The sequence below is a fragment of the Seriola dumerili genome, unplaced genomic scaffold, assembly GCF_002260705.1.
Source record: "Seriola dumerili isolate Sdu_G_001 unplaced genomic scaffold, Sdu_1.0 BDQW01000025.1, whole genome shotgun sequence".
Lineage (NCBI taxonomy): Eukaryota > Metazoa > Chordata > Actinopteri > Carangiformes > Carangidae > Seriola > Seriola dumerili.
Genome location: NW_019174280.1, coordinates 10,183,759 through 10,194,957, shown reverse-complemented (window position 1 = coordinate 10,194,957; position 11,199 = coordinate 10,183,759). Strand labels below are relative to the sequence as shown.

The following is an 11,199-nucleotide window of genomic DNA, read 5'->3' as shown; positions in this document are numbered from 1 at the left end:
TAGCACAACTGTGAATGTGAACCCTAGATACAGAAAACAAAATTCCGTTTATGTGTGTGTGGGTGTGGGTGTAATTCAGTGTTAACCTTTACTTAATATACTTCTGAAAAATGAAAAAAAAAAAAGATAAATGTGTATTTAGATTCACTCTGGATTTCTGCGTATCAGCTGACTTGGAATGGTGGATATATGTTGGTTTCTTTGCGCATCTCCCCGACGAGGACTGTGTTGTTAAATGTGGACTGTGTTCGGTGTGTGTAACTTCACTGGCCAACCCCCACTCCAACTCCTTTACCCCTGTCGTCCCAACTAATACTGAGCTATGTTTATGTCATTAAAGACTTGGTTGTTCCTATATCTGCTTGGCCATCCATCCTCCCACCTGTCTACTTCAAGTTTTTGGAGATCGATTCTTAATCAAAATGTACCTGAAAACCACTTGCACTGCAAATCGGGACTTATCATCGAACACATCACGTAGTGTTCAGTTTCATTTTTACTTTATCTTTTTGTAGGGATTGTATGAACATGCAAAAATTTGTGAAATGTGTTCAAATTGACATATGCATTTTAGACTATTTTAAATGATAGATTATACATATTTTCTTTAATCTTTATTTTGAGAGAATAAAAGTGTATCATATATTTTTAGTTACATCAAATTATATCGTTGAAAAAGAAGCAAGTAGACTCAAAAACGTCCCTCCTTTGTACATACATCTGTAATCAGAGGCAGTATTGAATGGAAACTTTGCTCTGAGTGTTAACTGTTGCGCCCTCTGCTGGTGTGGAGTGATACTGCATTGTAGCATGCAACACAGGTCAATTTGAGATGCAATCTGCATAATATTCTCTAAGAGCTCCTTTCTTTGTCTCAGTCTCCACACGAAATGACGTCATGTTAAAGTGGAAATCAAAGAGACAAGGAAGCATCTGTGTACGTGATTGGAATGTGGCCTCAGTACTCTTTGGGTCATTTGTGACGCAGCAGCGGTCAGTACATTTGTTCATGTACTGTCACTGGAAGTCTTGGGGACTCTCACCGTAAAGTACTCAAGTATACGCTGGATGTTCTGTGTGTTGTTTATTTCCAAAAGTGACTGTATCTTAATCCATTGTGGCATTAACAAAGTGTTGAAAGAAAAATAAAGATGACTATGATACATAAAAACAAAAAGAATGTGGATAAATAATGTTTGCTAAGTATTCATATGAAGGCTGTGATGTTTTTTTTTTCTTTCTTTTTTTTTCTTTTTTTGGGTTATTATCGATGGCATCGCCCTCCCTCCCTCACCCCCACCTGCATGTGAGTCCAAATGAGATGCAATAAAAGACAAATACACTGATCCAAACAATCCTCACGGCTCATCACTTATCTCTGGTCTGCTTTCGTCAGCTTGTTTTGTCAACATGAATTATTTGCGTTAAAAGAAAATGTGTGGCCAGGTCAATAACAGGCAGAATTACAATACAACACAATATGACACACACACACACACACACACATATATATATATATATATATATACACTGTATGTGTGTGTATGTGGTGTGTGTACACTCAGATTTTTCTTGAAGTGTAGTGAATAAGGACCAACAGGCTATCACCAGTACTGCAAAAACAAACAAGAACAAGCAAGAAGTTTACACTGTTCAACATGTGAGAAGATAATAATATTTTGTCTTTCCCTTTACATAATTACAGTTTCAGTTAATTACAGTGATATAAATTAAGTGTTTCAAAGACAGACAAACAATTGTGGTCTTTAGAAAAGGTAACAATGAAATTCTGTCAAAAAACCAACTCAAATTTAGACACTTTGCATGTTTTTAGCCATTTTTGAGTCATTCATAAGCATGTGATTTCGACAGTCTCTAAATGAACTGATAAATGACTGAACAGGTTGCAGATCCAGAATCAGGGACATTTGCAACAGTCATGGATTACAGGTTTGCTGATACGGCCTGACACTGAAGAGGTGAGCTGGTTTCACATCAGGTCGGCACTCCTGGGCTGGTATGTATAAAGCTGCTCAGAGTGAAATTTTGGTTTAAAGGCATCAGATTTTTTAAGAAGACCAAAAGGTCATTTTGCTTTCATTTTACTGCTCTCTTTTAAGCAATAGTTCATTTTTAGGTCAACGCCTACTATGACTACTTTGGGCTCATTTAAGATTTGTATGATAAATATCCCATATATTGCATATCGATATCGTAACTATAACTGCACAAAAAAATCTTTTATGTGCTTTCTTCTTGTATGTTGCAATATACTGAAACATATAATGTTGGTTACAGTGAATGATGTGACAAGATATGCATGGGGGCCTCTCTATTGGCTGTTTCAGTGCTTGAGGGCATTTTGGGAGGGAGGACATGATTGTAGTCCTTGTTTTACAACAATTAGGAATCACTGCAGTCAGCATTTAAGCAAAGCATCTAAGTCCTACTTTTTTACCAAAAACGTTCTGACTCAGAAGTCAGAGCTTTGACCATCTTAAGACCAGTTCTTTGATGTTTTATACACACCAGCCCTGATCTTTGAGTCTAGTAGAAAGTGACAACGGATTTATTCTCTTGGAGATCCATTGCTCTGTAAGTTCAGACCTCTTCACAAAAACTTGGATCTCCGTGGATCCAGTGACAGATCTGGGCATACTTGGGAGGAGTGATCCTCACAGCAACATTAAAGTCCCTCAGCTCACCTCCGTCCGCCTCCACCAACTGATGGCCTGAGAAAACCCCGATTACCCTCCTCTGCCACTTCCCTTTCCTGTCTACATCTCCCGCTTCCTGTCTCAGACGAATGTAAACACCTGCACCTGTCGCGCCGGACTGCGCGTCACAGTGCTGGTACAACAAATCGTCAGACTCCTTTGCCACAGAGCAAAAACGATAAACCACCTTCTCGTCTCCACGCCCGTCCAGCAGGCTTTTGTCAGCATCATAGCCTGAGAAGTGGATCCGTGCCAGGGAAGCATCAGAGGGAGCCACTCCGAGCCTCATGTACTTTTGTTTGATTTGTCGTTTCAGCTCCAGAAGGGCGTAATTGTAGTCAGACGAAACTGAGTTGGTGGAGCTCTTGGCTTGGATCCATCCTTGAGGGATTCGGGTTTGTTTAACCCGCGTCCAACGGAAGACCGGCTGCCTTCTGGGTTCAACACTGCGCCGAACACGGCTGAGACGCTTTCGTTTCCTTCCTCTTTCAAACTCATCTATATTTCCATCATCAGCCAACACATGATTTTTCTCTCTTCTTCCTCTGGGTCTCCTACCTTTGCCTCCATTTCTTCCTCTCACTACATCTCCATCTATACTATTCTGCTCCTCACCTTCCTCCATTATCTGCTCTTCTTTCCCCTCACCTGTCTCCACCTCTCCTCTCCTCCCACCCCTCCGCCGCCCTCCTCTCCTCCTTCCTCCTCTTCTTTTTTTGGTTTTGAGCTGCAGCACTCCTACTTTAAGCCTGCTGGCACTCTCTAGGTAGTCACTCCCATCGTGGATGCAGTGTGCTGCCGTCAGCACATGTTTCGGAGACACCAGGACTCCGGAGCAGCCTGTGGAGAGGCGAACTGCAGTCGAGAACGGGTAGTTGGTGATAAAATGCGTATCAGAGATCACAAAGCGTCCATCTGCTCCGTAAATCTGTCGTTTCCTCCGGGTACTTGTTTGTGAATGGGCTGGTGTTCTTGCAGACGTCTTATTAAAACCCTGCAAACTGATATTTGTGTGTGTGCGCGTGCCGTTCTCATACATCGTCTCATATCCCAGAAGCCTCTCTTGCTCAGTCTGGTCGATAGGTGTTAGGCCGCCCTGACACTCTATCCCACAGAGTGTCTTTGCCCTTCCTTTCTCCTCATCCTCCTCCTGCCCTCTGAACAAAGGGGTGTTTAAAAGCTGCGTGTGTGTGTCCAGCAGCACCGGGACGCTCTGCCTGGTCCACACGTACGCCTCGCTGTTCCCATCTTTACCAAAACCTCCAGAAACTGTCAGGGAAGCTGCACAGAGCAGCAGACACATGTGTTTGAGGCCCATTCCACTAAAAAGAAAGAGACAAAGACAGAAATACTTAGGTGTTGGAGAGAATTGACCTCCTTCCGGACCTCATGGATCCTTCTAGAGATGGAAAAGATTGAAATGGTGAAGAGAAAGTGAAATGGTATAGAGTGTCAAGTTTGAGAGAGAGAGCCTCCACACTTCTCTCTCAAGTAGCATTCACGTTGAGTTTCCATATTATTTTGGCAGCAGAGGGCGCACATGCTCAAATTCTAAATAAGTCTCTTGGCAGAAAAGTGAGTGATGTCTGTGATATTTTTGTTTTATATTGACACGAGGCGTCTGCAGTTGAATTAATAGGATCAAAACAGAGGCAATGCTATGATTAGCAGATGCAACAGTCTAAGTTAACTGTCATTTAGTTGCACAAACAGTTGAAGCGTGTATAATATTATCTATGTATAATATTATTCTATTAGACTATATAAACATCTTAGAAAAGAACTTAGACAAGTCTGTAGCGCAGGATAATTAGGACATATTATGTGAAAATAGGAGATACACACAAAAAAACATAGCTTTTGTAAGTATCAAGAGGAAAGCTAGTGATGTGAGATTTAATTTTTTGTACTTCGTGCCTAATTGATACAAAAATGCCGCTTGAAAAAGAGACGCAAAGAATACAAATTCAAAAATGTTCCTACCTGCAAAACATCCAAAAACACTTCAACAACTTCCAGTCAATGTTCTCCTTCTCATTAATAAAAAATCCCCTCTATCCAAACGGCTTCCAGCAGACTGGGATCCATCATTTCCTGGGCTCAAAAAAAAGTGGAACGCAAATAGAAGCTGCGGAGCAAGATCCTACTGGAAACCTAGATCCCACTCTGATGCAGAAAAAAGTGACCGCCAGACAGGCAGAACGTGGGTGGGAGTCGGCCAGGAGGATGAAAGCATGAATGAGGTTTTTTATCATGTGATGACATTGCACTCAAAAGTCAAAAGTGGAGCCATGTGGACATGAATTCTGCAGTATTTTTCTCTGGATTCCGCAAATATTTTTATTAGGCAGGGAATACGCGGGGAACACTGACGCTTTCAAGTGTAGAGAAATGCTGACAAAATGTTGCTTTTGAGTGCGTGTTTATGCGCTGCTTTTGCGGTTAAAAATGTAAGTTTAGATTTACGTCAGGTGATCGTTTGAAGTTTGTCCAGACACACACACACAAACACACACACAGAGATACACATGCACACAACTCTACACCTCTCAGATCTGAAGAACCTGTGCATTAACCCATGTTGGTTTATTTTGACAAGTATGTCTCTGCTCAGTGCAACAAGAGTTCATTCAGTGCAGGATGCCTCCTTTTTCCTTGATTATCTGTTTTAACACCAACACACACATGCACCTACAGGGACACACACACACACCAATCAAAGGCCCACTAACTACTGATGTCATACTGACAGGTGATGTTTGTGCATTTGCAAGAATATTGCAGGATTTGGTTTGAATAAATCGTGTACCGCTCACACTGTATTAGAACATCAGCTGTTTACTTACAGGAGTCTAGAGGACACATCGCAAGTTCAGCATCACACTTAATTCCTTTACTCGCCGAGAGCTGTCTCCAGGGACACGCTGATGTTAACTCTTGTCTCTATCAAGTATTTTCTCCCGCTGAAGTTAGCAAACTAACAAGCTAGCCCCGGCCCGTCTCATCACTTTCCGATAACGACTCAGTAGTGTAGCCTCCAATCTGCCCTGAAGACATAGTGTTGCTCAGAGGACGCACTATAACCTCTTTTCTTGTAAACGCAACGACGGCAGAAGGTTTTGTCCGGCGACAATCATCACCACCCGCTCCCAGCGATACGCCATGTTCAGCAGTACAGAAAACATACAAAGCCATAGCCACTTTCATAAAACTACTGTTCCTTTATAATGTTGAGGTACTTAAAATAACTATGGGGCACATCTCTACCTTTACTTCAGAACAAAGGTCCAGGGGACAGTGTGTTGTCATGGATACTGTCAGCCTCTGAAGACTGTCTCAGCTGTCATTCACTCAACATCAAACTTCATCACTGGATGCTCATTTATAGCCATGTCACAATTTTGAAGTCGTTAAAATGTTTAAAGTCTTCTCCCTGACAGTTATGTTGGACCAACACCGCAGCTCCTCAAGGTGCAAGCTTAGGCTTTTTTCAGTTCTGTGCACTGCAGCCTCCTTTCACATATGGTGAAAATATTCTTCGGAATCACATCTGAACTTATTTTTAACCGGCAAAGGCCTGTTTGCCCTCTTCATATCCTCTGTTGTCTTCTTTCAGTAGCCTACTGAGTCTGACTGCTCTGGTTGAGTGGAGAGAAAGGACTCACTTCACGGAATTTCTCTGTGCAATTTCTCTGCCATACCACAGCGACAGAAACTGTGAAGAAATGTGACATTCACAGGGTTTCATCACATTTTGGCCACAACTAAAACGATAGTACAAATGGCAGTGACTGAACACCCTCCCCAAGGAAAGGCCCCAAACAAAGCGGAAGTAAAGTCACCAGAAATGAAGCAAGTGCAAAAAATTTCAAATCAATCAAGTCCAATTGTAAATGAACATACAGATACAGACATATCAGCAGCACTTAAAGAATCTAGGAAACGTGATACTGTAAATGCTAACCCACATCCTTCAAAATAAAAGTCTGTGTTTGGGTTTGATCAATACAAAATTCCTCCAAAATGTACAATGTCCTATATAGCGCAACAACATCACACTACTATATTTACATTACCCCCTAATAACAGGTACCCAGTAGTTAAATAATATCTACAGTAAAAATTATCTCTTAGTTGCATGCATAGGCTACCCTGTGGTTATACTTCTACAGTATAAATTCTTTGTAAGATTCCAAATTGTTACCTCATTTTTCCATAATTTTACAGCTTGTTCCTCAGTACCTACATAAATACTGGTATACCATTAGGACAAAAGAATACACCATAACTCTTCTCACATTGCAGGATGCAATCTAGAGCGTTGAAAAGCATGAAAAATGGTGTTACCAACAGGGGTTAAACTAGAGCCCACCGGAGCTGATCTGTGTCCTTCAACATCATATCAAACTTCTATTTTTTAAAATGTCCCACTAAACATAATAGCATATTGGCCTCAATGAGTAATTCTCTCGACTCCAAAGCGAGATATATGAGGTGATTTCTACAACCAAACCAATGTTAACAAGGAGCTTTATAGGTTTCGACGGACAGAAAATAGTGCAAACAGCACCATTTGATATTCAAATAGTCAAATAGTTTTGCTAAGTAGTTTTCAAAAGAAACTGTCTGAGTTAGCTAACATTTTATGTGTATATACTAAGCTGTGTTGCCTTGGTGAACTAGACATAAGTTTCTCTAGTAGCATTCTTTAGCTTCCAAATAGGACTCAATAGCAAGACTCTGCTGTCTTTCCTATCTATCTGCAGACTACATGTTCTGCTGAACTCTAGTCATGATGTGGTCATGACCCACGTCTTGACAAATTTTTGAAGATAACAAATATTATATTGTATTATAAATGATATGTTGAAAAGATAACTCTCTTTCTCTCTCTCACACATACACATAGACACACACACACACACACACACACACACACACACACACACACACACACAATGCTATTTGGAAGCTAAAGGAAAATTAATAGCTAATATGTGAACTGATGGCCAGATGCTTTGAAAGAAGTTGACTATTTACAGTAAAATGTAAAACAAAGGGCTCCCACTCCTTACGAAACCCAATTTAACCCCTGGTTACTATTTCTTATTCCTTCCTCTTTGACGCTGTTAAAGGGGAACATCGTGTTCCTCTGAGTGCCTTCACATTTACTATCATCACCTGCTTGGTGCAAAACATTAACATTTTCTGCCAGCAGTATGGAACAACTCAACTCCACTGAGGTCACATCTAACAACTCCTCCTCTCCTGGACCGTCACCTCTCGTCTCCTGGGACTCCAGCACTCTGGCTCCTGTGGTGGTGCTGTCTTTCTGCTTCCTGGTGGGAGTTCCTGGAAACATTGCTGTGATCATCCTCAAACCAAACTGGCAGCACTTGTCTAGTCTGAGCCAAAATTTGATGCTGAATCTGGCTATATCAGACATGGTCTGCCTGCTGCCCCTGCCCCTGTGGATTTATTCTTTCCTCTACAACTGGATCTTCGGACTGGTGGCCTGTAAGCTTCTAGCGTACCTCGTGTACTGCTGCCTTTACAGCAGCCTGCTGACTGTGACGGTGCTGAGCGTCCAGCGGTACCTGCAGGTGGTCTACCTACATAAGAGTTTACATGATGTAGGAAACAAGAGGCTGCTGGTTCTGCTCTGGCTGGTTGGGATGATCCTCTCCATCCCTGCGTTACTGGTTCGACAGCCAATTGAAGAGAAGCACATGACACTCTGCCAAGCTAAGTACTCTTCCCATGCCCAGTGGGTGGCTGTGCTGCTGTCAGAGTCCCTGGTGGGATTAGTTTCATTTTCTGTAGTGGCATTTGCATACATCTGCCTCCACAGAAGGGTGAACCAGACAGCTTTTTTCAACCACCCAAAGACGACCAGACTGGTAACCAGTATCATCGTGACCCTTTTCGCCCTATGGATGCCACATCATATCATAAATTTGTTGGGTGTGGCAGCTATTTCTGTCAAAAACGAGGGTCTGTTGAGCTTTTGTATCGACAGCTGGAACATTGTTGGAGCGCTGACATTTGTGAATAGCTGCCTGAATCCTCTTCTGTACGCATTTGCTTCTCGCAGCATGTGCACTGTGTGCCAAAAACCTGAAAATAAATACTGTTGTTAACACAGAACCTCGTCATTTGCAGGAAGTCTGTCTCGTCGGTGTATTACCAAATGCCAGCAGATATCAGTACAGATGCAGAACCGTGCGGATGATAATGCTGAGAGATGTTATTTTTGCTCTTGTGGAACCAAACAAAGCTGTTTTCAGTCAAAAGATCTCATCTCCCTTGTGTTACTCAGCTTGATGGTGTGATACTATATTTGTCAAGAGAGGGAGAGATGGGAGAGACCCGGTCAGAGGAAACAATTAATGAAAAGATTGAATAAATGTTTGTGCTGGAGTTCATCCAACTAGATGAGTGACCATTTGTCTCCATTGTTTAGGAACAGACACAGAGACAGACGAGGAAAGATAAAGATAGTGGGAGTGATGTACTGATATATAAGAAGATATGTAAACCCATTCATTTATTCATTCCTTTGTCTATGATCAGTAGAATCGACACAGACTATTTCAGCTCTACCTGTAAGATGAATATTGTTTATATTTTTGCCTATACAATAAACTGTGCTTATACATCAACTGTATGATAAAATATGATGTATTATCTCTAATTAAATGATGACCACTCTTGTGTCTGAATGATGAATATAGTCTGAAGCTTCTTAGCTCAGCTTAGCACAAAGACTGCAAACAGAGGAAAACAGCTAGCCTGGCTCTGTGAAAAAAGAATAAGTAAATAAAAAAAATCTGCCCTAAGGCACCTCTAAAACTCATGTATCTTGTTTTATTCCATACAAAAACCAGTGTTTTTTTCGTTCGGGACCAATTGCTCATGAAAAATGAGCACAAACTAAACAACTAACATTTGTACTTGAGTACTTAAACTTCACGTATCCACTTTGTAATTTGTTTGAGTTCACATCATAATCACTTGATAGTGGTGAATGTACAGTGCTCCAGCAAAGTAGCAGCGTTATTCCAAAGACAACTGCAACAGAACTTCTCTGTTATTATTAAAGGTTTCATTTAATTTTCTCTGTGATTAAATTTAGTCATTGTATAAATAGTTCTCAATAAAGCTCAGTGGTGTTCTTCTTCTGCTGATGTGTCTCGTGATAGTTGTGTCATTCATCCAAGCACCATTTTATTTTTCTTTCTGCTCTGTGCGGTCTTCACCTTTTGAGCTTTGTTTTCACTAATTTCGGACAGGAGTGGAACTGACACCAGCTTGATATGTTTGGTGAACCAGGAGGTCCAGGGGGTCTTCCTCTGTGTGCGGGGCTTTTTCCTGGGGTAACTTTGCTGCCCTCACCATCTTTTATGTTCACTTCAGGCTGTGAGGACAGCAGTCTAGATTGACTCGTGTCCGTTTTTGTCTAGACACCACTGTTAATAATAATTGAAAAAAAGCAATCCAGCCAAAAGGTCAGGACTGCTGTGGGAGAGTGTGCACTTTTATGTATGTGTGTGTGCTGTTTGTGACTCAGTATTTCCCCCAGCTGCTCCTTTGGGCCCAGGCAGGGTTTTCTCTGGCCGGTTCTCAACAAAGAAAGCATCCTTTTCTCATGCAAGGATGTCTTCTCCTCTAAATTCAGTGTATGTACTCATGCCAAGATGCTCGCCTACAGTTCATTTTTTGTAACACACACTTTTGGTCTTCAAAAGGGGGGTTATCTTGACCAGTGGCTGACAAAGGAAGAAACCATCTGAAGCTGAATCACTTTCAAATGAATACGTGTGTTAAAATGACCTTCAAGTGAATTCTTTTTGTTTTATCCTTCCTCTGCCAGTGCACCACATGAAGCTTGCTGAAAAGATTCAGTGTTAAGTCATACAAAGTGTAAATTCTGGTGTAATTACGGTTATGATGTCTATAAATCACACCCAGTGTGCAGATTGCACCATGATAAATTCCAGCTTGCTGCCAATTTAGGGAGTATAACACAAAGCTTCTGTTTTTGCTCAACATGGATAGTTTGACATTTTGAGAAATATGCTTATTTGCGTACTTGATGAGAATTAGATGAGAAGATTGGTACGATTCTCATACCTGTACACTATAACTTAGCTACTCCAAGCACAAAGACTAGTAAAACAGCTAACCCAACTAAGTTATTAACACATATTTCATTTGTTCAGTATCAAGTTATTGTAAGCCACCAGTCAGCTTAGCTAAGCACAAAAAAAAAGGAAAAAGGGCCAAACAGCTAGCTAGCTACAAGTTACTGTTCCCAGCCAAGAAATAGTCATAGCAAGGTGACATTTTAATGCTTCACTTGTATAGCTCAAACAAACATGTTTAAAGGTGTTGGTAGGTGGATTTTGTTACCTTTGGACTGAGCTAGATTGGCTGTTTCCCTTGTTTCAGATCCTAGTGCTAACTAAGCCAACTAACTGCT

General features: G+C 41.3%; 2 protein-coding genes across 3 annotated transcripts; one reads left to right on the top strand and one right to left on the bottom strand.

Moving 5' to 3' along the window:
* Positions 1-95: 95 nt before the first annotated feature.
* Positions 96-6,066, bottom strand: LOC111238268 (serine protease 23-like). Of its 2 annotated transcripts, none has more exons than XM_022767709.1 (2): positions 5,985-6,066; positions 96-4,039 (listed from the first exon to the last, which is right to left on the bottom strand). In XM_022767709.1, exon 2 carries the CDS (start codon positions 4,033-4,035, stop codon positions 2,602-2,604), a length of 1,434 nt encoding a protein of 477 aa, XP_022623430.1. In that variant the 5' UTR covers positions 4,036-4,039; positions 5,985-6,066; the 3' UTR covers positions 96-2,601. The 2 variants fall into 2 exon arrangements, with proteins under 2 accessions (XP_022623430.1, XP_022623425.1); XM_022767704.1 differs by lacking the exon at positions 5,985-6,066 and adding an exon at positions 4,701-4,864.
* A 1,823-nt stretch (positions 6,067-7,889) lies between these two features.
* On the top strand, positions 7,890-9,778 carry LOC111240467 (leukotriene B4 receptor 1-like). Its single transcript, XM_022770493.1, has one exon. The coding sequence runs from the start codon at positions 7,937-7,939 to the stop codon at positions 8,855-8,857; it is 921 nt and encodes a 306-aa protein (XP_022626214.1). The 5' UTR covers positions 7,890-7,936; the 3' UTR covers positions 8,858-9,778.
* The last annotated feature ends 1,421 nt before the right edge of the window (positions 9,779-11,199 follow it).

Excerpts from the sequence above, each read along its gene's own strand:
- LOC111240467 (XM_022770493.1), top strand. The coding sequence starts at position 7,937 with ATGGAACAACTCAACTCCACTGAGGTCACATCTAACAACTCCTCCTCT.